Genomic DNA, 27,106 nt, shown 5'->3' with positions numbered 1-27,106 from the left:
GTCTGATTTTACTACAAGGTTGTTTGAATATCTTTATATCTCATTTCAGTCGAATGTGTATAAATGTTTCAGCATGAAACAAGTCCTCTATACTTAACAATGAGATCTTGTTTTAAGTTTCTCTTCTGACTACATGTACTGCACGACGAATAAGGTCAGCGTTCAGTGTAGACTTATACCTGCTGAAAAAAAAAGACATGCGATACTTTTTTTGGGCGGGGTAGTATGGAGGGATTGATCAGTTTCTGCAAATCGGAAACAAGTTGAAAAAACGAATGTTAGCTATTTACCGTTGAAATATTTATATATTTTTCATTATTGATTTTTTGTTTTGTTTTATGACCGTTTGTTGGAGTTGGGTGGTTCTCATTTCTTCTTCGCTCCTCTTGAGGACATATGATCTCTTTCCAAATATGCACGTTCCATTTTTATCAATGATGCTTTCTTTCTATACATCGAACCCATATTGTATTCATGAGCATCGCATGCAGGTTTCAACAAAATTATCATATAATTCCATAAAAATCACCTTACTTGAACATGACCATTATTTTAACATGAAAGCTAATCCCTGGTCTACTTCTAATGAAGAATCGGCCCAGTTCGTGAAATATCTTATCTTAGCTCAAGGATGAAGGGCGAATGATTGCTTAATATCTACAGGTCGGGAAGAAGGTAGGGATCGCTTTGAATTCCTTTCATATTTTTAGTTTTTTTTTAGCCTGAATTTTCTTGTCGTTGTATATATACGTATAAAAGTTAGATAAGACACGGAAATTGGACCCTGGTATACTTATTTTTTGCCTATATATTTCTTGCAATAAGAAGTAATTCAGTTTTAAACAACTAACATAACCATTTCCCCCCTTTATGTTTTAAAACTATTCACTTAAATGGCATCTACCAAATTAACTTTCCTTTAGCTAAACTAACTTCATGAATATTTTACATTATTCTGGGGAAACAACATATAATACGACCCAAGGATGAGTTTGAAGTAACTTAATGTACGCATGATTTTTTCAGTGAAGAGATGTATCTTCATTTCTCAAACCTCCAATTAACATTGGTACAGAGACAACCATAACAACACAGTGAAGTCTAAGTACAAAATCGAGCTCATAAAGTCGATTACATGACGCTCACGGCTACTTAGTATAGTAAAAAAGTATTAGTTAAAGATGAACATAAGTTGTTAACTATTTCCGATTCTAATTCTCAAGAAGTGTCTTAATTAGGACAATTGCCATGTACTTAATAAAAATACTTCGGTCAGTATTGCAACCTAATGATCAATATTACTTTTGAATTCAAAAGTGTTAGAATTTATTTCATATAAATATTTATATAATAAAAAAATGCATTAGTTATGCCTACACGAGGCATACCCAGCAAACGGGATGTTAATACTTAAGAATGACGAGGCTAAAACGCTACCACTCGCACGTCATCGCCACAAAAATGTTAAAACAAAAATAAGTAAGGGTTGAAGTTGAGTTTTGAAGTCCAATAACTATTTAGCTTTTAGGTCAATTATAGGATTATTGACAATATTAATTGAAGTCTAAAGTTTCGTATATGGATCTACAATCATTATTCTTTAAAAGATATGAATGGCAACAAAATATTTTATAATTGAAAACAGATGATTTCACTTACACACCAGTGAAATGAAGTATATACTGATAAGCCTATTTCACATTAAAGGTTATGCTCCGAGAGCTCGAACTGAAACAAATTCAAATACTCTTATCTACAATGGTTTCATGCTCATAAATCGAAAACAACGAGAAGACCATCCCACACTTTACATTTTGTTTCTTTAACCGACGACGAAATGTTTTTAAGCTATCAGTTGAAGAAAAAAGATATTGAATTTAATTAATGTTTGTGGGGGAGTGAAATTTATCTAAAAAAATTCAGATGTCGTTAAAAATGAATACATCAATCGCCTTATTGCCTGTAACATTTAATTGATAGTTAGCAAGACGGCGACAGGTCCCAAAAGATTATGGAACAGCTTTCTTACAGCAGAGTTCATCATTAAAATCTGAAAAATAGAAATTATAACACATGGGTTTCTAGATTTACTATCATATTCTGCTCGCCTTTTATCATAAATAAAACACATTCCCATTTTTAGTTCAGATTCGTTTAATTAGAAAATTGATGAAATTAGATGTAGACTTCTTTGGAATAAATGTTTTGGTCAGGCAAGTAATTTTCTTTTTTATCAATGAATTTCAAAATGAAAAGATTCAATAAAATTATCGGAGCATTTCCAAAGCTGTCTCATTTCTAATATTAGGGCATATTTAACGTTCAAGAACAATTTGTAGTACAGAAATCCCTTTATATTACATAAAATATAACTCTGAATTCTATATATTCGGCCCAGTGAGTAAAAAAAGGTATATGAATTTATTTTATTAAGTTTCAAACTTAAAAAATCTTCATTCATAAACAAAGACTGATATTTTAATATGTTGGAACGGAAAAACTAAGTTTTTGATATCTGCTTGGCGCATATTTCATAAAGGTGCAATTCAAAACGATTTAAAAAAAAATGCATATAAAGCAACAAGCAATTTTGATCTAGATGTTAACTTTCACACAAGTGGGGTTACCATATTTTTGGTACAGGGTTATCTTTGTATCTTCATATCTTGAACCGAAGTAGCGATTTGCTGAAGAAAAAAAATTACATTTTCCGGCCATTACTTTTGCTGTTAAGCCGATAAAATTTGAAGTGAAGAGAAAAAAAAACTTGTTTAGAATTTTTGATGGCTTTAATACAACGAAAAAGCTGTATGTCTTCATTCAACTCAACTTTATGAACTTGATTTTGTTGTCAATAATTCATTGTTTGCACGGTTCTTTTTGGGGTATTTTTTTCTATAAAAAACCGATGTAATCCTGTGATACAACAGAGAAAATGAACATGAAAAAAATATGTGGATTTATATTCATTGAATTACTTGAATTATATCACTAAATCATGTACATGTCATACATTTAGCGTCTTTTGTCATTTTTCAAGTATTTCGGAAAATAAATAAAATACAAAAAAGATAATAATTAATAAATAAAAAACAACAAAATAAACAATTTTGCTTGTTTGTTTGTTTGTTGGGGTTTAACGCCCGAGCAGCATAGAATAAGAGAGACGACGACGTCTTGTACACATAATACAATGACGTGACGTTATTGTCGACGTTTTTTGTGTGTACTTGGAGAAAAAAAAACAATCTTGACTGAGATGAAAGAGAAACTGTCGTAGGATCGGAGGATCTTCTTAACTTTTAATGTATTTTTACAAAGAAACGGTTTATTTGTATACAGTAGGTAAGTCGAAACTTATGTAAACTTACTAAAAACATGTATTTTCGGTTAATTTTCAAATCATCTTTTACTGGCATCATTGCGCAACACAGAAAGTTATGGGTTTCTGTTTTTCAGGGCCGACATGATATTCCTGTACTTGTCCGCCGTGGTTCTGGTGTGCCATGCCACTGAGCAAACACGATATGACGGGTAAGTACCGAATAGTAGAAAAAGTATTGATAAATATACAGCTAAATGGTAATACTTTAGAAGCAACCAAAATACATTGAACATAACTGAGGGATATAGGCATTCAACTGTACCGGTATGTCTGCTTGATATATAAAATGATTGCAACTCATAATAATTTATATAAATGCCGTTATGAATACTTTTTTTGTGCTTTTTGCAGGCACCAGGTTCTGAAAATATCCCCTAGGACACTGGCTGATGCACAGTATGTGCTACAGTTAATAAAGATACACGGGGTATGTTCATATATTAATTATTCGTAAAAGGAGAAAAAGAGATGAAGGGTTCACAGGATGTAATCGGAATAAAATAATAAAAAAAAAAACATAAATAAAAATGAATAGAAAAAAACAGAAAAGTAAATGAAACATGAAAATAAGTTTTTATTGAAAGATTATTGACAATCGAAAAGCTATAGATTAATATGTTTTAAATATTACAAAAAAAAAATAAAGAAGTTTCTCTTTCTTTCCTACTTTCAAGGTTTAAGAAGAAAGAACAAACAAAACCACAAAAGTAAAGACGTAAGAAAAAAAAAAAAAAAAAAAAAAAAAAAAAAAAAAAAAAAAAAAAAAAAAAAAAAAAAAAAAACCCACAAAACACACCCCCCCAAAAACAATACAAAAATAAAACAAAACGAAAATAAAAACAAAACCAAAACAAAAATCAAAGCAGAATAAAACAGAATAGAATAGAATAGAACCAAAACAAATGTTGACAAAATAATTAGGTATCAAATCCGGAATCCTAGAGTACTCGGATGGTGTATTGTGAGTTGATCAAGACTATTATTGTGCAATGTTTAGCTGGATCTGTGGCACGTTCATCGTAATGAAAACGTTTTTGATGTCAACGTACACCAAGGTGTTTTAGACAAAGTAAAACAACTTTTGAACGATAGAGACATCCCATTCAGCACATGGATTCAAGATATACAATCGTAAGTTAGTCTACTAATTCGTAATACTTCCATGCATTCCCGCTATCTCCGACTAATGATCTTCTTTTGTTTAAAGTAAAGGACTCCTTTTCTTATAGTTCAAATAAGAAGATAATTTTCGCTGATAATTACGAGTTGTTCGCCTTAAGCTGTAGTCGAGATTTATCATTTTCATATACTAAAGTATTAAATATGTGTTTTTCAGTCTAATAGACACACAGTTTGTTTCAAGTCGACGTGAAAAAAGAGCTGCGAGAAACATCAATTTAAACAGATACAATAATTTTGACACAGTAAGTCATACATATACACTGGGTTATCTCCCCTTTTGTTCGAATATTTTCTAGCATTTTTTGGGCAATAATGACTAATCCTTGGACATTTTTCAGATATCTGGATCCGAGCATGAACAAACATCAGTAGACATGTGCTGATAGGTTTATACATATGACATATGTTTAAGAAAACAAACGAAAATAACAGAAAAAAATGTCTTAATTACGTTAAGTCCACTGAAGTCAAAATCTATGGCATTTCTTTTCGGAGTGTTTTATTTATATTAACTTTGTTACATGTATACCTGTGTCATTCAACACAAATGCACATGTTATGTTTTGGCAAAATAGTTTAGAACTATGTTTTTCAAACAACGCACGTGTTAACATCATATTTTGAATTTGCTTTAAAATTTTGTAATTTCTTCAAATCTTAATCCGGTGCTCCAGGTTTATAGGATTATGCAATAAATCATAATGTATTAAGTACCATTCTGTCCAAGAATGAGCTAATGGGTGGCCCGTCAGTTTTCTCCATTTGTTTTTTCTTTGCCCAAATATATTCAATACATCAAGAAAACAACTGAAATGCTATTTGAGTTGATCCTGACGCATCAGTGACTTAGGTATGTTTTACTGCTTGTGTAGGACAAAAGTATGGGAAAATTTTCCCGCCATTTTTCAATAGTGCATTTCAACTAAATTTGATCTATTAATATCTTAAGAAGGTAAACCTTACAAACGCTTGGGTGGTTATTTCTGGAGATTATGAGGTATGAATACTTCAATTAAATTTCTGCCTTTTTTTTGTTCATGTGTCTCAACTTGTGGACATTTTGCTTGATTCTAAGACAGACGAGTACTTTTAATTAAACTTTTTATTAAATCTGGTTATTATATACAAATACTTGTGAGTTTGCTCTGTATGATATTTAGGGTACAGAATACTTGTATGTGCATTTCCGAACAAAATCCTACTCCGGTGGAATACATAGAGTTATTTGATACGAGGGAGATCGTCTCCACCGACACTCAATATCTAAACCAAAGTAAGTGATCTAAAGACATGTAATTTTGTTAGATTTTAGCTTACATGAACAACTTAGACAGTGACAACCCCGCAACAGGAATACGTTCTGAAACTACAAACATTGGCAGTTCAGCAGAAGGAAGACCAATAATGCTCACAAAGGTAAAGCAATGACCTTGACTTGTTGTAATTACAATATATATGTACTTTTCAATATCTAATTGTCTCGTTCAAAATCGGAAATCACAGAAAGTTACTTTGTGTCCTGTAATTTTCTTTCTAAAAATTAACATGACTGAATATAGTGATAGTCTATAAACCAATAGGGATATAAAACCGTCAAATTTATCTATTACTTATACGTATTTATTTATAGATATATAATTCCAGTTCGACCACGTCCAAGCCTGCAATATTCGTTGACGGTGGGATACACGCTCGCGAGTGGATCTCTCCGGCTTTTGTACTTTACTTGATCGACCAGGTAAATAGCTGACAGGGGTATATTGCTGAGTATTATAAAGATGCAAAAGTAGATTTACATCTACCTATGCTTTCTTGAAGTGTCTCAAGCTGTTTTTTGTTACAATTTTTTCACAATTATGTATTTTAAATTTGTTCCAATCGCCACTGATTCCAAATGCGATATTAAGCCAATTTATAAAAATGTTTGATTGCTTTTAACAGTTGAAGTACCAATCGAGTGCATCACCGGACGTAAACGCAATAGTAAATGCCTTTGATTGGTATATCGTCCCTGTGCTAAACCCTGATGGCTATTCCTTCTCACACTCTAACGTAAGTACTTTTCTAACTAATGCATAATTATTTTTTTGGAAGATTTGACAAATCAAAATTTTTTTTTTTAAATGATACAAAAAAAAAAACAAAAAAAAATAGATCCGATACATAGTATACATTTAATATATCCCTGAAATTTAGCTGACTTCTTCTGAACACAGTATTCTAACAATGCTTCATTCTTTATCGAAACATACTCATTCATTTTGCAAACACTAAAGAGTGTAAACATAATACTACATTGTATAATTGGTTTTAGGACAGACTTTGGAGAAAGAACAGAAGGATAAATTCCAACTCAGCTTGTCATGGTGTTGATCTTAACAGGAACTTTGGATATGAGTGGAATCCAGGTAAACACCTCATTAAAGGTTGTCAACAGAACAAAATTCTCACTTCAGAATGATTCACATACCACGTAAATATGCTTATCGGCTACATAGATAAACAAAGATCAGCTAGTAAATCATCAAAATCCACCATACTCTCAAAGTTTCCCTTTTCTTTGGGTTTCCTTCTTAAACATATATATTTTCACTTTGATTTGTGATATTTTAGTAAGTTTACCCTATTTCCATTTTATTGAGATTATTTTAGAAGTTTGCGGATTGTAAACTGTTCCATACGTGGTTTCTCTTTGTCCATCGATATTATTACATCACACCATTGACCGCATCAACAATCAGAAATATTGTGATAAATTTTTTTTCCAACAGCCATAGGAGGATCAACCAGTCCTTGCTCCGATATATTTGCTGGAGTAGGAGCCTTCAGTGAAGCTGAAAGTCAAGCTGTCAGAAACTTCCTGATGAGTGGGATTAATTTTGCTTCCTATTTAACCGTCCATTCTTATGGACAAATGTGGCTGTATCCTTGGGGATACACATCTGCACTACCATCTGATTGGCAGTTGTTGGTAAGTTCATTGAAGCAAATCGCGTTTATATGTACATTATCTTAGTAAGTCTAGTCTTAAAATGAAGTTCCTATCATAAGATTGTAAGGATATTTTGAACACTTAAACATTAGCAGAATATTTTAGGTCCACCTTAAATACATAATTAGTTATTAAAATTTATTCACGTGACTAAGAAAAATTACTAAGTCGTTGAGAGAAGATATGATTGTTTGACCATTTATTTTGTCGAAACATGATTTAAAAGAGGTTTAAGCTTGAAACATACACCTGAATAACACTTACACTTTTCTATATGTGATTACTTAATGTATGTTCCAGGATGCTGCAGCCATCACAGCTACTAACAAACTCTATGAAAGATACAAAACCAGATATTCAGTTGGATCATCAACTAATGTTCTCTGTAAGTTTCCAATGTCTTATTTTTTGTAATATGTTTAAGAGAAATTAAGAATTTAACACCGCTTATAATGCAGGACAAAAAATCTCTTCTTGATTTTGTGATTAGTACGCCAATGGACCATTTGAACATTTCTCGGCGTTCCGTTGAAAATTCGAATTTAGGCGTAACGTAGGGATCAAATAGCACAGTCGCTAAAATACTTTATTTTGTCATCGATCCTGTTCAGACATTGACTTTCAAGATTCATGTTAATTCAGTATAGCTCTGCCTTAAACCAAGCAGAGCTTATATTGGGTTATTCATGAATTTCTTAATCCCAAATATTTATTTACTTCAATTTATTCTGTGGGCCCAATAAAAACTGTCTTAAGAAATACATGTATAAATGCTAATCAAAGTAGTTCACTGGAGATATTAAAACTCAAAATTTGGTTGTTTTACTACAAAAAAAATAGGGGAAAATTTCCCGCCAGAATACTTACACTATTACAAGCCAATATTTCACAATAAGTAGCAGGACATGAATATTGGAAGAGTTGTTTTTAGGACCTAACAAATGTATTTATACACTTTCATTGATTATCTTCCGATATGATGAATCACCTCTCTGTCTGGTTTTTAGGCAGATACATACTTAAAAGTAATGTCATTTGTCCGTCAAAACCATCGTGTTGAGGGAATCTCACATGGCTGAAATGTGAATGCCCTTTTCTCACTTTTGAGACAAGGACATACATACATTTGTACATATAGTCATGCGAAATTTTCTTTCTCACCCACGAGTTTACATAAAACACGCGACGCGTTACACACAAATCAAAAGTTTGATGACGTCTTCTAAATACTTGTTGTAAAGGAATTTCCACAAGAAGAGCGTTCTGCATTCGCTTACTAATCACAAAATCAATTTATAAATGAGAAATAGAATCAAACACCACCAGAAGTGCAAAACTAGGTAATCTTAGATACACTCGGGTAAGATTTTAATGTTCTCTATCTCGCCAGAGTCTTATAGCAGATTCCAAACATTTAAGTGTCAGTCTGTAAGAATCAGCCAGTAGGTGAAACATGATATGAAAACATCTACCATTTTGAAAGTTTAATATGACTATTTGAACCATCAGAATCAAGGAAAAGATTTTCCATATCACTCCGTTAAACTGAGTTACAATTTCATTGAAATGCACTGAAAATGAACATTTCAAGGGCAGATAACCAATTAAAAAACCTCATTTTTCTAAGGTCTCACTAACCACTTCCGGGTCAATGTAGTACCAAAAACACACTGAACCTAGACTTATGCATTGCAAGTGCATTATTTGTGTGTATTCTGATTTAAAGTAGTCAAAATAATCCTGAGAATGTGTACTTTAAAATCACATATGTAATTTACTACAAAAGTGTATGAATATTGTTTACATATGTCAGTAATTTGCCTCCATGCTGTCAGTTAGCAGAAAAGGTAAAAAGTTGATTTTCAGTATTTCTTATTCAAGTAAATTTTGTGAAGAATTTCTACGGATATTGTACCATTAGAGTAATGATTTTGAAAGCCTTATTTTCCAAGCTTGGTAGTGGTATGCCCACTTCAAGGTGTCATTTGTCCTGGGAATTCACAGTGAAACATAGAAAATTACTTGTTTAAAATGTAAAGTAATGGGAACGTTAGAAGTGGTTGGTGAGACCTAACATTCTAGTAAAAAAATCTGAGCAAATCCAGTGATGCAGAGATCAAATTATGGTCTTTTCAAATAGAAAAAAACATCCTCGAGTGAATTATATTTTCAAATCGATGGGTTTTTGACATGCATGTTACTGATTTTTCCTATTTTGCCTGATTCTTACAAAAACTAACATTAAAATCTTATCCGAGGTTGTCTGATATTTCTCCGTCGTGCATTGTCAGCGGTGTAAGAGTCTTCAGTAAGATAATTTATCTCCGATTCTAGAAAGAAAACATGTATAAATACAACAAAGTGGAGTTTAAGTTACTATAACAATTCAGCAAGCAATATCAGAGAGATATTCGTTCTAAAGCAAGAGCAACATACAAAAACTTCAGGTAGGAAATTAAAATGAGAATTTAACTTTGATGGTCAACATTTTTTACTCGACCATGCCCAAAACTGATTTTAAATTGAAGTACTTAGTTCTATTTTCAAATTTTAATTTAATAGATAATTTGATTCGTTTATGATTTATCAAGATATTTATCGTATCTTGACGTTTGCTACACAGTAATTGGTAGGTATTATAGGACCTAAGTGTGTACCACATTATCAGGTTAGCTAAATCTATCAGTCGGTGAAATGATGGTTATCAGTTTTTTTTTATTATTGGCTTAATATATATAATTATACATTGTGATATAAAAAACACTCTACTGATTTGTTGGACATTTAAAAATGTATAAATTTATTGAACAGACTCCGCTGCTGGTGGATCAGATGACTATGCTAAGGGAGGTGCTGGCATTAAGTATTCATACACACTAGAACTTAGAGACACTGGAAGATATGGATTTGTCCTACCAGAGAGCCTGATAAGTGCTACTTGTCTGGAAACCATGGACGCTTTTATTGCTTTTGCACAAGCTATTCAGTCATCGCAGCGTAAGCCAAATGCTCATGCTAGAAAACCTTATGTGCTACTTGGGAAATAAAAAAAATGTGCCACTTTTTGTCTTTATTGAAACGATAATTGTGGTAACCATTCTTATCCATTTGTGTGAATACCTACAGAATTACTTTCAGAAATTTAGAGATTTTTTTTGTATGAATTTGTAAAATTTCTCGGGAAACAGAAATAAAGTTTGTATTTTCCTACGTGTTTTGACGACAGGACGGAAAGGGGAACACGAGGTAATTCATACTGTGAAAAAATTCACGTAAAGGCTCTCTTACACCTTTACAAATTGATCCAACGAATTAAATCAAAAAGTAGAAACAACTTGCGTGGGGAATGGGCATTCAAGCGCATATGTAACGAGATTTTAACAAACCAAAAATGAAAAGTGAAAGCCAATGCGCATACCTGACGACCCGAATGCATTGACATACATGCTCCTAGCATTACTGACGCAAGTGCATTTCGAATCTATTACGAATTAAATAATATTTGTAAAAGAAGATTTCAAAACAAAAATCAACTTAATTTAAAAAGGAAATGGAGAGACCCATTACATTTCTTTTTTAACATGTATAAAAACACTTCAGATAAGTAAAGACGAATAAAACTATAAACATATTATTCCTCATCAAAGGGCCCTGCAGGGCATATAAATCAAATCAAACATACATTAAGTTTAAAATACAACAAACATACATGCGCACAAAGTACAGATAAACACACTATTTTGATTACCATATGCTTTTATAACATGAAACATAAGCAGATAAAATATACAATGAACGATTGCCGTTTCATACATTTTCAAATTTTTCAGTTAGGAGTCGATCTTGTCATTTAGTGAGAGGCATATGGTCTTATTTGTCGTTTTATTAGTTTTATTCACGGAGGACAGATAAGCCCAGAAAATGGCACAGGCGAAAGTTTTAAGACTATGGAACCCTAATCATTTTTTTAAAAGCTGCGAAAATTGAAACAAACGAATATGTTCAATTGACGGAATCCACGAAAACCAACAACGTCGAAAATTAATCCGTTTTTTTTTAACTTCACGTTAATTGCTACTAGACGATGACCTTGTGTAACTATTACAATTTAATTGTCGTTGTACCATTTGATGTAAAAGTCCCCTACTGTTATTACTCAAATGTGAGTTTTGATAATGTTTTAAAAAATGAAGATCCTTGATGCTTTTACTCTCTAACGTTACCGCGTTCGAGGTTCTTTAACATGTGATTTATTTATGTTCTGCAAATAACAAAAGATTTTGCCAAAATTCTGTGGTTGTTTCGATTATTCAGTAAATAATAATGAACACGTCTAATCTCCACAGTGAAAAAAAACGAAGGAATGTAACCAGCTGATTTCCTAACATAAATGTACTTTCGTGCTATAATGCAAGCGAATGTTCAACATGTAGTAAGCGTTCTTCCAAATACAATAACAACGAGTAAGAGCACGAAGTCGGACTTGAAATGTCCGCTCGAATGACGACAGTCATTCTGTTCGTTTTATTATTCTGACAAATGTATGATGTTGAAATAAATGTCATGATCAGTAGAGAACACAGAAATATTTTATTATTTTGATGTTTATTGTTTATAAAGAAAAAGGGAGAATGGAAGGCAAATTCACGTAAACGAAAGAGAGTAGACGCGGTATTATTAAAGGATTAACATCAAACTCTATTCCAAAAATGTATTTGACGAGCGCTACAAGGCTATACATTCGACATCTGGAATCATCAGCTCTATTTTGCATTTTGAATGTCAACTTTTAGATACATAAAAACAAGTATTTAAAATAAAATCGATATTTCATAGCAACAAGGCACATAGTTTGTAAACATCACATTTTTAGTATGCAATGAATTACAAATGTGTAGATTTATCAAATGCGTCATTTACGACACCAGTCTCCCTCTTTTTACCATTTTCCATTGTATCACTGAGACCGCTTTCTTTGGTATCTGGTACACCTATTACACAGAGCGCTGATAAGAACATCAACCCACCACAAAGAAAATACATCACTCCTGTTGTATGTTGACTCTGAAATATACAAGAAAAAATAAATAAAACCTTACCTAATCGAACTTTTTTCCGTTACTTTGCTTCTTTTAATCTCTGAGCTAAAGACAAAATATTTATAACAATATTCAGGGATTCAACATTAGAAATAGAAATAGTAAACTTCAGAATTATCTAATCGGAAAAATATGATTAACTTGAGTGACTATTAAGGCTTCTAATAACTCTCTAATATCAAAATTATTTAAAAAAAAATAATTATATTAGTTAATGATACTGAACCTACCACATACACGATTTGTGGTGCCACCATGGCACCTATTCGTGCAACTGTGTTTTGTATGCCGTAACCAATGTTTCTGAAATGAGGATTTGATTTTACTGACAGATACTCAAGCTTTATTATACCTGTTACAGTTCATCACATATTACATTGACCAAACGGGTATAAATTCTGCAGCGTTTTTTTTTTTTAAATCTGACGCTTGCTATTCCCAGAACAAGTCATATTCTACAATGAAAATTAAGGATACCAACAGTTCAATTAACATTCAAAATAATAATCTGAAGAAATACAGGAAGGTCTTCCCATTGAAATGGGAAAGACCTTAATAAAATTGGTCGAAAAGGGCTTATAATGGTTATTCGAATGATGTTATGGTATCCTGGAGTCAATACGACAAAGAAACTACACTGTTTGAAAATGTCGCGAGTTGGTACATTTTCACCGATTTCAGAAATTAGTCAAATTTGACCGGAAGTATATATCATGGCATATAATTGGATGTGGAACCATGCTTCTAAAGGTCTCAGTATCGTATTAATTTTCCCATAGATTTCTATAGTGAAGTGCATATTTTTAGAATTAAAAAAAAATGTAAATTGATTCAATAAAACTTATGTAGCATTTCTAAGGACATGTGAAAAAAATTTCCAGCAAAGAAAATTGGGTGAGTCCACAAAGATCAGACAGAAAAGTAGTCTTGAACTATAATTAGCCATTTTATCTACTTTCAATTTCGTTTTGCACTCATCAAACCAACCTTTTCAGTGGGACATTTTTATGTCATTATATTAGATTTTCTTTTAAAAAAGTTTGTCATCTTATAGTGTGATGTTTGCTCTATATTAGTCTTTATAAGTCATTGTTCATATCTTTTGACATAACATTAGTTTGTAGAGAGGCAAAAAGAAAATGCAATTCTTTATAGCATCCATGGTTTGACGTACACCCTCTCAGCGATATGCAATGCGATACTGGTACCTAAATTAATAGAAAGTAGTTGGAGTTGTCATTCTAGAACGATATTGGCAATAATGGCAAAAGGACCCAGTTTTTTACCATTAAAACAAACGACTTTGACCCTTGATTTTGGTTTGTTCTGGTAGCATTTAAGCTCCTGACCGAGAAAATGTATGGTTCTTTGGTACTTTTATTTGAAGTAAATAAAAAAAAAAATAACCCATCCTATTGAAATAGCATTAAAAATCAGTTTTTGCCATATCCCTTACAATTTTGAAAATGTTGAATGAACACCTATACTCTTGCTGTAGAGCTTGTTATTCTGAACATATTTGTCATTTACAGTACACCACTATCTGCAACGGTTTGTGACTTGTAAGCAAAAATCTGCAAAAATCACTAAAAATACCCGTTTTCGGGCTATAAAATCAAAACGCTACATCAAACGCTTGGTGTTCTATGTTACAAATGAAGATCTTATTTAGATACACAGCTTATGTGTCCATCATTTTCTTTTATCTGTTACCATTTTGGAGTCCATCACATAACAAGGCCAAGGTAAAATGTCGAAAGTGACCTTTGACCTTTGACATTTTAAAACACGCAAAATATCATTTAAAATCAATAGTGAAGGTCCCAAGTCTGTACGATTTACGGTTTTAAAGTTAAGTGACCAACCGAATTGTAAGTCGCAAAATCGCGTAACCAGGGAAACCTCAACTCTTTCCGAAACATTGTCCAATAGTACTGCCCTCTATTTCTGAACAATATGGAGCTTTCGGTTTGTGTGTATCTAAAACGGTTTAAGAAATTTTACAATGTTTTCGGCTTCGGGGCAGATAACCCTGGAACGACAAATGATCGCGTCTCACAGGGTAAATTCAAAAGTCTTATCTAAGATTGCAAAAGATGGTCAAAAGCTTGTCGCGATACAATTTAATCTGAAGCGGGAAAATTGGGCGGAAGAAAAAAAATAATAATAATCACAAGAAATACAAGAAGGTCTTCCCATTGAAATGGGAAAGACCTTAATAACATTAAGGCAGGGAAAAACAGAGCAAAGAAACCTTATGTAACCAAGATTCGAGCAGAAATAAAAAAATATAACCAAAGGTATGAGACCAGACAGGGAAAACAGACACACAGAACAAAGAACATGAAATAACCAAAATAACACGTAAAAAGAAACAACAGCAAATGAGCAACTCGGACACCAACAACTTTGAACATAGACCCGGTGCACCGGTAGGGTAAGCTTCCTCTGCTTTTTTTGGAAACATCCGCCTAGTTGCTCATAAAATGTCAAGAGAAAAGGAAAACTTTGATATGGTGAACACATCGGTTCTCATGGTGCAGTAAATAAAGCATCCTGAATTCACGAAAAAGAGCAGCATGAACCCGGGTGCAATGTTAGGGTCATCATTTATTTTTTTTCGAGAATTTCTACGTGGTTTTCTTATGTCATGACAGTAGTCTGTTGAAAAAGGAAAGTATATAAAATACACCATATACCATATGCGAGACAGACGCATCTTTTTGGTCGATAAATTCATTGGGATGGCAGAATAGCTTTTATCAATGATGAATTAAACCTCAAGCAAACATGACCTTGCTTGGAATCTTATCGATAACATGTGTGGAGAATTCAAACACAGTACTACCACAATAGATAGTCCCAAATGAAGAGACATCGTGTTTGTAGTAGAATTTAGTTGTGAATTTCACTCACGTCGATGTCTATAAGCAAGTTAAGAAAACGACATAATTTCAATAGACGGTTGTGTCATTAATACTGAGGCAACTGAGAGCGGAGACTGAATCTAAAACTGTTCAAGAACAGCACATCATCTGTTAAGGAAACATAAAAAAACTAAGAGATTTTGCTAAACGCAGCAAACAATTAAAACTTCTACACATCAATGTCATGCATTGCTCGGCGTGATAGTCTGCGAACAAGTTATGAATTACGAACAGACAGCAAAACTGAAGTTTACATCGACTATACCTCACTACTGTTGGAAATGATTCTGATGTTAACAACATGATTGAAGCCCAACCGGCGCCAACTCCAAGCTTGGAAGTTAGGGCAAAACCATTAACCAAAGTTTCTTTCATGTCTGTGTCTAAATGTAATTAATCACGTCACATTCTATGCCATGCATTTTTTCAAGCAGAAAAAAGTAATACTGATGTAAATGGAATGGACGTAGAAACAGTAATTTTTTTCGGAAATTTAATTTTTGTCGACCCAAAAAAATGACTTAGAACAAAATTTTGCTTGATCAATAAAATAAGATCACTTTCTGGTAAACTGTGCCGATTCCTTAATTTGAAAGGTTAAATTTACTGCAATAGTGTACTAATTGTTAATATGACTATCTCTTTTTTTTAAATTAACCTACATAAAATACAGATTTGTCAGTTTATTTTGTATGTTAGAAACTAGAATGGTCGCAATTTTTTTCCATTTAAGATTTTACAATGAGTTTGCATCGTGATTGATCATTGACTTCAAATAGCGTTGTAACTTCAGTAGTTGGTTTCTTTGATTAAATTCTGCCTTTTGTAGGATTAGATAAATATAGTTACCAATAAGCTGTAAAATACCAACAGTTGTTCCTGTCAGAGCAACCAATGCAAAGAAGATCAGCGTCGTCCATTTTCGTCCTATTCTTGAATGAAAAAAGGAAAGAACATGATAGGTACGTAATAGTGCTACGATCTCCAATCCAAATAAAAAAAATTAATGCACTAAGGAACACTGTCTTCATATTTTTATTTTGTTTTCCCGGAGAGTAAAAAATGACAATTTTATTTCAAAGACAGGGAAAAAAATCTTTAAAAGCCAATTTTTCAACATCACTGATTTTTCCATTGAAAGAAATACTAGAGACGGTTTAAGTATGAAATTACGACTCCTGTAAATATTTCGAATTCCGGTATGCCGTACACGCGTTTAAAAGAGTAACATCTCACCAGCAGCTTAAGACCCAAAACCGTTGGAGTAGCAAGATTTCACGTCTTGTCATTTGAAAAATTGTTGAAGAATGATTAACTGGAGTGTGATAAAGTTTCTTATTACCTATCGCCTAATGTTATTTCAAGTATCAGTCGTCCCGTTGATGTGCAGTCTATTTTACTAAATTTTCTTAAAAATAAAAAGAGCCTCCGAGTAAAAGTGTTTCCAGTTTAACATCTCTAGTATTTAACGATTTCAACCACATGAATGGAAATTATCTTAATATTTTTTGTGCTGATATTCATTTCATTAACCAAATTCGCTTCTAAATATTTTTATTTTGAATTAAAAAATAAATTTACTTATTTTCTTAGAGTGTCGCGCTTGGTCTTTATTCTGAGCGTTTATACACCAGAACAAAATAAGGACCCCCCTGTACTCACGTATCTGAAGTTGTATAATGGCATTTTCTTTCAGTAAAAGATACAAATTTTGCAACCGAAATGATGATCTTGGATATAAGATAACTTAACTACCGGTGATTAAAGAACCATGCCACTAATAGTGACGGAATTTCCACCATACTCAGGAGGAACATATTGAGATATAGGCTTCCAGAGAGTTGCTGCACTCCAAACGATATAGCGTAATATGTATATCCACAAGTAATCCTGAAAGTAAACTATGTTATAGTGTAAACCAAGAAAACCACGAGATTACGTCAAAACTCTGAAATCAACAGGTAAACAGTGATATGAATATTAAACAGGTAAACAGTGATATGAATATTAAACAACCAGGACATATACTCAATTTTTGTGTTCATGTCGCCGCAAAAACACTATGAAGTTTGGTCTATGTTTTATTTTTGTTATGTTATAAGCTTAGGCTTTTGTCACACCTACGAATTTATATATAAAAATATCTAAAATGCGTAAATTTGGATATTGTAAACAAATCTATGAACCTGAACTGTATATAAATAGAATAGATAACGATTTTGTGTTCCATTTTCTTGCTTTGTTTCGATAAAATCCAAGAATATAGTTAAAGGCAAATACTATTTTACATACTAGTATATTGATAGTACTTGTATGTGATTACATTTTCAATAAGACAAACGGTGAACCATGTAAACAAACATCGAATAGGTAGATTTTGATTTTTTATTTCATGCTTTTACTTACCAACCAACTGCTAACAGCATGCTTATTCGTAAAAGATGACCATTCCTTAAAACATCGAAGTAAGTATATTTTGTTTTCTCATGTTTTATTGCTTCGGAGAGTATTTTTAGCTTCGATGTGTCTGGTGAAGACTTATTGTTTGTTCGAGCTATTTTTCGTAGGACATTCTCGGCCTCTTCTACTCTGTCATTAGTAACTAACCATCGGAAACTCTCTGGTATCAACCTGCAAACGATATTTTGAACACTAAAGAAACAAATATTACGTAGTTATCTTTTTTCCTCTTATTTAAATAAGTTTTTGTTCCACTGTCCGTTAATTTTTTTCTGGCATTTAATTTTTTGAAAAATATTTTCGGATTCTTTTCTACTTAACTTAGACCATCAGAATATTTTGAAATATGCTGTGTCATTTTGTCATTTATATTGATCTTACCACCACGTGAATAGCAAGGGAAAAGTAATGGTTGCTGTAGCAATGTGAAGATAAAACCAGTCATGAATGAGATACGCCACTCCTCCAAAAGAAGCTGCAAAAACGGACCATACGGGTACTGCTAATAATAGCGGTCTGTATTTACCGGAGATAAATTCCACTTTGTAAGTAAGATGAACAGTTAAATAAAATCCACAACCACATCCGATGAAGAAACGTAAAACGGCGAACATATACCAGTTGATCGAGAAAGCTGCTATAAGGTTTGAAAGCACTAAGATCAACAATGATAAAAAATAGGTCAACTTCCTTCCATAAGCATCACCGAATTGTCCTGCAGAAAGGCTTCCTATCAACAAACCTGCCATCTGAATGGTGGTGATAGTTTGTGTAATGTAATCCTTATCACAAACCAACTCGAACTGAAAAAATGGGATATAAAAATTTGTAGCATACACTTATTATCGTCAAATATGATACTGCTAATAGTGATATCATGGGTTAAACCATCAGAAAAAGAGCATCTAAAACAAATAATATCTGGAAGTTGTGTTCACAGACCATTTACTTTCATACACACTCAGTTTATTTAAGACATTGAAGAAGGCCATTTGTTGACTGAAAATTTTGCTCATAATATATTTATTTATTTTATTACAGTGTATTAACATCTTTATCGGTATCGTTGTACAATCCTTTAGACTTGTATAATTTTTGGTCCCTCCGCGGGACTTGTACCGCAGTGACATCTATGGCAACACTGTCTGCGCAAAGTCCTGCGCCCTAGACCACTCGGTCAGCTAGGCTACATGTATGTATAAATATAGCTTTCGCTGGCCGGGTCATTTCTCCTCGTAGGATTAATCTAGGGCTCTAACTTAGTACACGATGTATGGTAGTACGGGACAGTTCATCTAGGTGTTACTATGTAGGATAGAGGATCAAATAAATGTAAACTTATAGAAGGGTCTGAAAAATTCAACGATGTTAGAACTGTCAAATTTGCGATGCAAATGTTTGGTCGTTCCTTCCGTGTGACATCTATGGTAACACCGCCTGCACGAAGTCCAGCGCCCTGTCCAGTACTACCATACATCGGTGTTGCCATAGATGTCACAGCGGTACGTGTTCGAGTCCCGCCGAGGGAACGACCAAAAATTTGCATCGCAAATTTGACAGTTCTAACATCGTTGGGAATTTTTGAGACCGTTCTATATATATATAGTAATGGTGTGTACTTTTCACAGTAATTTCTAAAACGTTGATAAATGGCGCTAGACCATATTTTGTTCATCTACTATATCTATTCAATATCACCTCCTCAACAATTGTTCGTAGAGCTGGATCGAAGACTTTTCTTATACAAAATAAATGACTGTGATTTGCAGGAGGATTGCATGACTTAATTTGGTGTGTGAAGTTATATGTCATAATGTCTGTTGAACTGTTTCCCCATTCACAGTACCAGTCAGGTATTGCACCTCCAAACGTCATCATCAAAATGCTCCATGCTACAGAAATTTCACCTAAAAATAGACTTCCAACGACTACTAGTTGAAATCGACCAAAGCTTCCACATTTTTCCAACGTATTATCAAGATATTCACTCAAAGTTGTTGACATAATGTAAAAGTTCTGTTTCCGATTTATATATTATAATCTGGAAAAATAAATGAAGGGTTATAACAAAATTACCAAACTGGTATACTCAATACTATAGTCAAAAGAAATAAAAAAAGGAAAGTCCGTACAACAAATACCAATATCAAGTCAATAGTCAAAGGTATAAACAAGAGGCTTCCAGAAGCCTGAATTGCTCACCTTGTTGAATTTTGCCTTTCAGGGGCAATAAATTAAACAAGAAGTTGTCCAACAATTTTGACTCAAGAAAACTTTGATAGGACTTATCATAAGGATCATTTCAGTAAATGAAAGTCTAAATCTATCATAGTTTTCAAGACATTGACTGAAAGGGTAATCAAGGAAACCAAGGTTACAGTGGTAATCAAAAGAATGTAATCCAGGGACAAAGACCAGACATGGAAAACAGACATACACAACAAAGAACATAAAGTAACTAAAATCATACATACAAAGTAACAAAAGTAAATGAGCAACTCGGACTCCACTAAAAACTGGGAGCATGGACCAGGTGCACCTGGTGCACAGTGAAAACTGTAAAAAAATCTGTCATTTTCTCCTGTCAAGGGCACTAACTCTTATAAGAAAGCGTCTGACAAATTTTATGCCTAAAGACTTATGTAGTCCTAAAAATAAGGACCATTTTAGCTATTGAAAACATTTGGCTAAACCTTATGGTTTTAGAGATATATGCGAAAAACAACTGTCTGACCCCTATGTTCTATTTTTAGTAAGAGTGGCCATGTTTTTTTGACGGATCAAAAAGCCCCGCTTCAATTCTATGCAGGATACCTCAAGAAACACTTATATCGAGTTTTGTTTCAATTGTTAAGATAGTGTCAGAGGAGAAGATTTTTGAAAGAAATAGCATTAAAAATAGCAAAAAAAATTGAAAAAGGGCAATAACTCCAAGATAGCTTAATAGATTAAAATGAAAATATGACAGCAGATAGATCTCATCATGGGCTAAACCTAACCATTTTGAAGATAAATGCGAAAAACTATTGTCTGATCCCTATGGTCTATTTTTATTATCGGTAGCCATGCTTTTCGACGGATCAAAAATCCCCACATCAGTTCTATGCAGGATACCCCAAGAAACATTCATACCAAGTTCCAATTGGTCAAGTAGTGTCAGAGGAGAAGATTTTCAAAAGAAATAACAAAAAATAGTAAAAAACAAACGTTGAAAAAGGGCAATAACTCCAACATGCCTTAATAGATTAAAATGAAAATTTGACCGCAGATAGATCTCACCAGGCTGAACACTTTTACCCACGTCATAATTTGGCTAAATCTAACCGTTTTTGAGATATATGCTAAAAACTACTGTCTGACCCCTATGTTGTATTTTTAGTAAAGGCGGCCATGTTTTTCGAAGGATCAAAAATTCTATGCAGGATACCCCAAGGAGAATTCATAATAAGTTCGGTTCTAATTGGTTAAGTAGTTTCAGAGGAGAAAAGTTTGAAAAATTGTTAACGACGATGACGGACGACGACGGACGCCAAGTGATGGCAGTAGCTCACCTGGCCTTCGACCAGGTGAGCTAAAAAAGGAGTCTGTGTAACAAATGTCAATATCAAGGCAACAGTCAAAAAAGATAAATAGAAAAGGAAAGTCTGTATTACAGATGGTAATGTCAAGGCCATTGTCAAAAGAACTGAAAAAGGAAAGTCCATTTAACAAATGCCAATATCAAAGCTATATCAGAAAGGGATAAATAAGAAAAGTCTGTATCACAAATGGTAATATCAGGGTTAAAACTGGAAACAACCGCAAAGGTTTGTACAGGCATTTTCGACGGAAATAGTTTTACAGCGCTGCAAACCTCCCGCTTCAATTACGGTTTATTGCAATAAAATAGGCAGCATAAAATTGCCAGGAAATAAGGTATACTGATGATAATCAAAATCAGAATATTTTTTTTTTCAAATAGAAAGTTCTTCTGCCGATTTATATACTTCACTGATCTGGAAATATGAATTTAATATTGCGATTACATACAATATTCTTTGCCAATTGTAGAAGTAATAGCAGCCTTCAGTTACATCAAGAAAAAGCTTAATGCGGCGATAATAGTTTTGTTAAAATGATTTATCTTATAAATAGGTTCAATTTCTATTTATTTTTTTTAACAATTACAGTATGTTTGTCAAGCATGAAAAGAATGCAAATCTTCCAACTCACGCATTAGTGTAGAACTTTCAAAATATTTAACAAACCTTACCTTCTCAAAGTTAACCACATAGATTACGCTGTTTGTATCCTTTTCTTGTGTCATCACTGTTATCATTTAACGATAGCGAATCGCCGCACTCACCATCTATCAAAGCTGGAAATGCTTATATAATATTTGAAAGATGTGAATAAGTAGACACAATTTTCTTACATGATTGTATAATCTATTTATCTTTCATTTGCATTTAATTGCTATTGATAAACTCCATAAAATGTCTTTCTTTAATATAAAACTTGGACATTTTTTGTATACACTGATTTTGTTAAATGACTCTTCTACCGTATCCACCATTTTCAGGAGCACGAAGATTTTAAAATATTAATCTTAGTGAACACATAATGAAATGTTCACATTTACTGTGCTAACAGTAACTCAATTCCAAATTAGTAAAAATAATTTATACAGCCAAAATAACTTTTGTCATTGTGTTCTTAAAAGGGTAGACATGTATCAGCTGAATTCTCCTGTTACCAGCAGTAGTGGTCTGGTAAAAGGTCAATGGAAAGTCAAGGCATACATCAGTCTACAGACAGACATAATCGTAATATAAATATAACATTGAATTTTTGAATCCATGATTTCAATTTAAAAATATCTCTTTAAATGAAATGTATTTTCGGTCTCTTTTATATCGTAGAATGAACAGTCAGTTCTTAAAAGACATATTCACCAGTTATGAAAATCAATAACTTCCATAAAGTCAGACTGTCAAGTATACAAAGTTTTAAAAAGTTATCAAAAGAATCCAGGAATAACTGTCTGTGCCTTAACAATTGGAAGGTTAATTAAAAAATCATAGAGCGAAAATCATGATCAAAACCAATATCCGAACTGTGTAATATTCACCTTCAACAAACCTCGTGATACTGAGAATAAAAAAATTAAAGATGTTTTAACATTTCTATGATAATATTAACTATAGCTTCTTCTACAAACATCTGACGAGTTGTTTAATATAATGTAAAAGAAGGAAAATTCAACAAATTATTACGAAACAATAAAAGTGATAGTGAGGTATACGTAATTGAGAATAAAGATTGAAAGAATTTTGAAACGAGGTTTGATCTTTTCATAAAAATCAAAGCTTAATCTTCCGTGTTCTTTCAAAAAGTAAAAAAAAATGCTTACCAGCTGCGTGAAAAAAAATGCATTTTAATATGAAAATAAGGGCGTATTAAATGTCTGTCATGATATCATCGATGAAAGCGGAATGTTATCTCTACCATCATTAACACAACGAGTCTTAACTTGGTACAACATGTACATTGAATTGAAAGTTATAATGTTCATACGCAAAATGTTTCCGGTCATTACATATGTTTTAGATTACCTGGAAATATACAATGAATCACTGTTAACTTTTACATAATTCTTTTTTGCAATAAAACACGAAATTTTTTTGGTCGCATGATTTCGGATTTAATTTTTTTCTAAAAATTAAACAACAACCTATTTATATGTAACCAATGTTTTTTTAACTTACTAATATGATAATTATCCGCCCCAAAGATAGAACAAAGTCTGCCTCGTATCGAGACCTTCATCGCAAAACATTTAACAGAGGAATGTTAAGAACAAGATTCTACGTCAAACTATCATTTCTATGTAATAACATTCCAGCTGCCTCGGCATACGGACTTCATTTTGCAGGTGATACGATTTTCGAGAAGTTATTGTCACTATGCCGATATACTTGTAGGAGCCAATCGGCTTGTAAAGAAACTATTGCAACAAGGGTATGTAGTTTAAAAACTGAAGTTATCATTTCTTAAGTTCTACGGTCTTCACATATTTTATCGTTATGGCCTACATGTTTACAAAGTGATAAACGAATACGTTTGTTGTAGAGTTTCTTCATTTTTTACCAGACCGGCATGGCGGGTGTCTTGCAAGGAGCAGGTATTGTTCACATCTTCCGGAACACATGATGATTAGAAAATTTTTGCTATTATATGCGTATTTTTTTCAGACTTTATATGACGCGATGACAAATTCATGTGTACAGAGTAATTAATTCGTTCAAATTGCAAATAAATGAAATCTAAGTAATGACATTCTTCAATGCATCTCCAGCTTTAGTTTCCGTTCTGATTTCATTCAGTTGATGTAGGTTTTTTGTTTCGTTTTCCTTTTTTTCCGTGTCGCTTCTTGATATTAGAAGTTGATTTTGATCTTTTGCTCAAGATGGTGTCATTTTCGTATATTAACAACAACTATTTTGTCTGATATACTAGTATGATTTAGGAGATGACATTCTTTCCTAAGTTAAGTAACTACAAGTATATAAGCGATATTTTGAGACTGGCGGCTGTAAGAAATTCCAGATAACAAAAAAGGTGCCATCGCTAGATAGCCTAATCAGGATTTATCACATAGCCTTTACCTTAGTTTTTGTGGTCTGAGAAATTTCTCTGAAGATTTGTGTTGTACTAATAAAATCCACTAAATTGTATTAACAAAAGATGATGATGGACTGAAATGGTTCTTTAGGATCGCTAAGCATTAGGTATTCATCTCGGAATGTTTCTTGACCTTTGCTCCCCATTTACTTCCACGCATCATTGAGTATGCCATAAAGAAAGTTTCTGGAAAATGGATTCATGTCTAGAGCAACATATGATACCAAAGGAAGAACCAAGAATGATCCAGATCCTGCCTCCAGTCCTGTTAATTGTACATATTTTAACGTTATTTTTTACATACTAATTACTCCTCATAATACAAAACATACTGAATAAGCCAACTCAGATTTAAGTGACATTGTACTAGATGACATAAAACGTTTTATGACTAGGGAAATTTGAATATCACATACCGCAACATTTCGTCTCGCTTTATTTCATTTAAAGAACATGACAAACTCGCCGAGGCTCGTTTGTTATGATGTTAAACCTAAATAACTTGATATTTTACATTATGAAATCTATAGATTCATCACAGAAATTTCGTCATTGGATGTTATAATGCATACAATATTACAAATGCCATACACCAAAGTAGAAAATTTGGTTTGCGTGAACTCACGTGCACTTAAAGATATCACGTTTGAGTGTTTAAGATCACGCGGGGGTGACAATAGGGTTATGATTGTCCAAATAGACCATTTGTCGACAAGATATCACAGTTATTGAAATGATGCGAGGTGAGACGTACATTGAATTTAACATGTTTCAGAACGGCAATGACCGTGCAATGTTGATGCTTCAGGTAGCAATACATCAATAAATTTCCGATTCCCATCAAAGCACTTCCGGCATTGTAAGTTGCAATGTCTAAATATCTCTTGATACATATGATACATGTTTTTTGACATTGTTTCATTTTATTTTTTTTTAAGAATGCGAACTACTACCGGTCGGAAACGACCAAATTTCAACACAACGTGCATTGTAGAGAATTTCACGCAACATATTTATGTGTAAGAGTTTTAATCTTCTCTTTTGCTGACTGTTTAAACGGTGGACATCTACAGTAGTGTCACGACCATTAATAGATAGTAATTTTTATTGCACATTCTATTCTCTCAGATTGTTAATCTGGTTGAGAAAATATAGTATTTGATTTTCTTCAATTCCAAAAATATACTTGTAAATCCGGAAACCGTTGCACTGAGAAGGAAATAGAGCAGTTGGAAGTAAGTGGTCCACAGCTAGTTTTCTCAATATATGCGTCTACCTTCATCATTCTTTCCATTGGTCTTATTATTGAAGTATTATTTTTTTTGCTGAATACCCAATCAGGTTCTGGAGAACTTCCGACCAGAGTTATTGATGACGTATTTTAATCGAAAAATGCTTTAAAAAAAACAATGATTTTTCCACACTTGACATCACAATTTCACATTACCTTATTTAACAGAAATTTTCTTATCTTATCAAATTGTGTTTCGATAAAACAAATCAAAAATAAATTTGTTGTAATAAAGAAAGGTTTTTTTTTCATAGTCGAACGAGATAAAATATAAAAAAATATATTTTCTGGAACTGTGAGGACATGCTTAATTGAGTCAATTTTCTTCTTGAAATTCCGTTTCGGTGATAATTATCGGCAGATTGTAGGAATTCCGATGGGCACAAACTGTGCTCCTTTAAAAGCAGATCTATTCCTGTATCGTTATGAATCTGATTTAATCGACACATTTAATCATACTAATTCTTAACGATATTTTTGTGCTGAATAAATTTGACTTTTTCAAATAAACTGCTAAAAAGAGTTAAATCCAAGTTCGACAGTTTTGAAGTTTTTATAGTTCGTTTTATTGTTGTATTTTCCCATCAACTTCCAAGGTTAGGGAAGGGATGAGCGCTCATAAACATTTTTACCCCGCAACTTACTTTATTTTTCTGTCCAAAGCCAGGAACCTGTTGTCTAGGGGTTGCCATTGTTTTTTTATTTTCATTGTTTTACATTTTTCTGTAGATTAGGTCGATTGTCGTCTTTTATGAACAGTTTCATATCATTTATTTTGAGGTCTTTTACAGCTTGTTTTATGGTATGGGTTTTGTCAATCACTACAGACCGTGTGGTGACCTGTAGAAGTTTAGTTGTTCGTTGCTTGGCGATCATACAATATCTCCTATATTTATATTCAGTTATTTTTACAAATGCTGTGTAGTTCTAGATATTGTATAATTGTACACTTGTCTAGATTTTTTTTTATTATCGTCAACAATCATTTACCCTCTTTTTTACCCTACCAGTGCACCTGGTCCATGCTCCCAGTTTTTGATGGAGTCCGAGTTGCTCATTTGCCTTTCTTACTTTGTATGTATGATTTTAATTACTTCAAATTCTTTG

General features: G+C 32.9%; 2 protein-coding genes across 3 annotated transcripts; one reads left to right on the top strand and one right to left on the bottom strand.

Annotated features, from left to right (window-relative positions):
• Window positions 1-601: 601 nt before the first annotated feature.
• Window positions 602-10,621, top strand: LOC148615813 (carboxypeptidase B-like). 2 transcript variants are annotated; one of them, XM_088582431.1, is made up of 12 exons: window positions 602-675; window positions 3,460-3,534; window positions 3,737-3,812; window positions 4,383-4,516; window positions 4,722-4,809; window positions 5,873-5,983; window positions 6,198-6,305; window positions 6,509-6,619; window positions 6,882-6,975; window positions 7,339-7,538; window positions 7,860-7,944; window positions 10,371-10,621. In XM_088582431.1, the coding sequence occupies exons 2-12, from the start codon at window positions 3,467-3,469 to the stop codon at window positions 10,604-10,606; spliced, it is 1,311 nt and encodes a 436-aa protein (XP_088438557.1). In that variant the 5' UTR covers window positions 602-675; window positions 3,460-3,466; the 3' UTR covers window positions 10,607-10,621. The 2 variants fall into 2 exon arrangements, with proteins under 2 accessions (XP_088438557.1, XP_088438558.1); XM_088582432.1 differs by lacking the exon at window positions 602-675 and adding an exon at window positions 3,281-3,345.
• Window positions 10,622-12,255: 1,634 nt separating this feature from the next.
• Window positions 12,256-22,382, bottom strand: LOC148615812 (solute carrier family 22 member 21-like). The gene is made up of 9 exons (XM_088582430.1): window positions 22,298-22,382; window positions 19,744-20,086; window positions 18,427-18,848; window positions 17,992-18,216; window positions 17,341-17,475; window positions 16,435-16,517; window positions 15,851-15,968; window positions 12,889-12,961; window positions 12,256-12,623 (listed from the first exon to the last, which is right to left on the bottom strand). Exons 2-9 carry the CDS (start codon window positions 20,047-20,049, stop codon window positions 12,444-12,446), a joined length of 1,542 nt encoding a protein of 513 aa, XP_088438556.1. The 5' UTR covers window positions 20,050-20,086; window positions 22,298-22,382; the 3' UTR covers window positions 12,256-12,443.
• Between the last annotated feature and the right edge of the window lie 4,724 nt (window positions 22,383-27,106).

Source organism: Perna viridis, chromosome 5, assembly GCF_037379345.1.
Source record: "Perna viridis isolate PV_CMFRI_1.1 ecotype Kerala chromosome 5, ASM3737934v1, whole genome shotgun sequence".
In the NCBI taxonomy this organism is placed as follows: domain Eukaryota; kingdom Metazoa; phylum Mollusca; class Bivalvia; order Mytilida; family Mytilidae; genus Perna; species Perna viridis.
The sequence above is the reverse complement of the archived record's forward strand: the minus strand, read 5'-3'. Positions and strand labels throughout refer to the sequence as shown.

Bases quoted from the DNA above. Each gene is read 5' to 3' on its own strand.
- LOC148615813 (XM_088582431.1), top strand. From the start codon at position 3,467: ATGATATTCCTGTACTTGTCCGCCGTGGTTCTGGTGTGCCATGCCACT. The intron at 4,810-5,872 runs GTAAGTCATACA...TAATTTTGTTAG, and splicing joins GATACAATAATTTTGACACA to ATTTTAGCTTACATGAACAA. The intron at 7,945-10,370 runs GTAAGTTTCCAA...TTTATTGAACAG, and splicing joins ATCATCAACTAATGTTCTCT to ACTCCGCTGCTGGTGGATCA.
- LOC148615812 (XM_088582430.1), bottom strand. From the start codon at position 20,049: ATGTCAACAACTTTGAGTGAATATCTTGATAATACGTTGGAAAAATGT. The intron at 17,476-17,991 runs GTAAGTAAAAGC...GTTTACTTTCAG, and splicing joins ATGCTGTTAGCAGTTGGTTG to GATTACTTGTGGATATACAT. The intron at 16,518-17,340 runs GTAGTTAAGTTA...TTTTCATTCAAG, and splicing joins GCATGGTTCTTTAATCACCG to AATAGGACGAAAATGGACGA.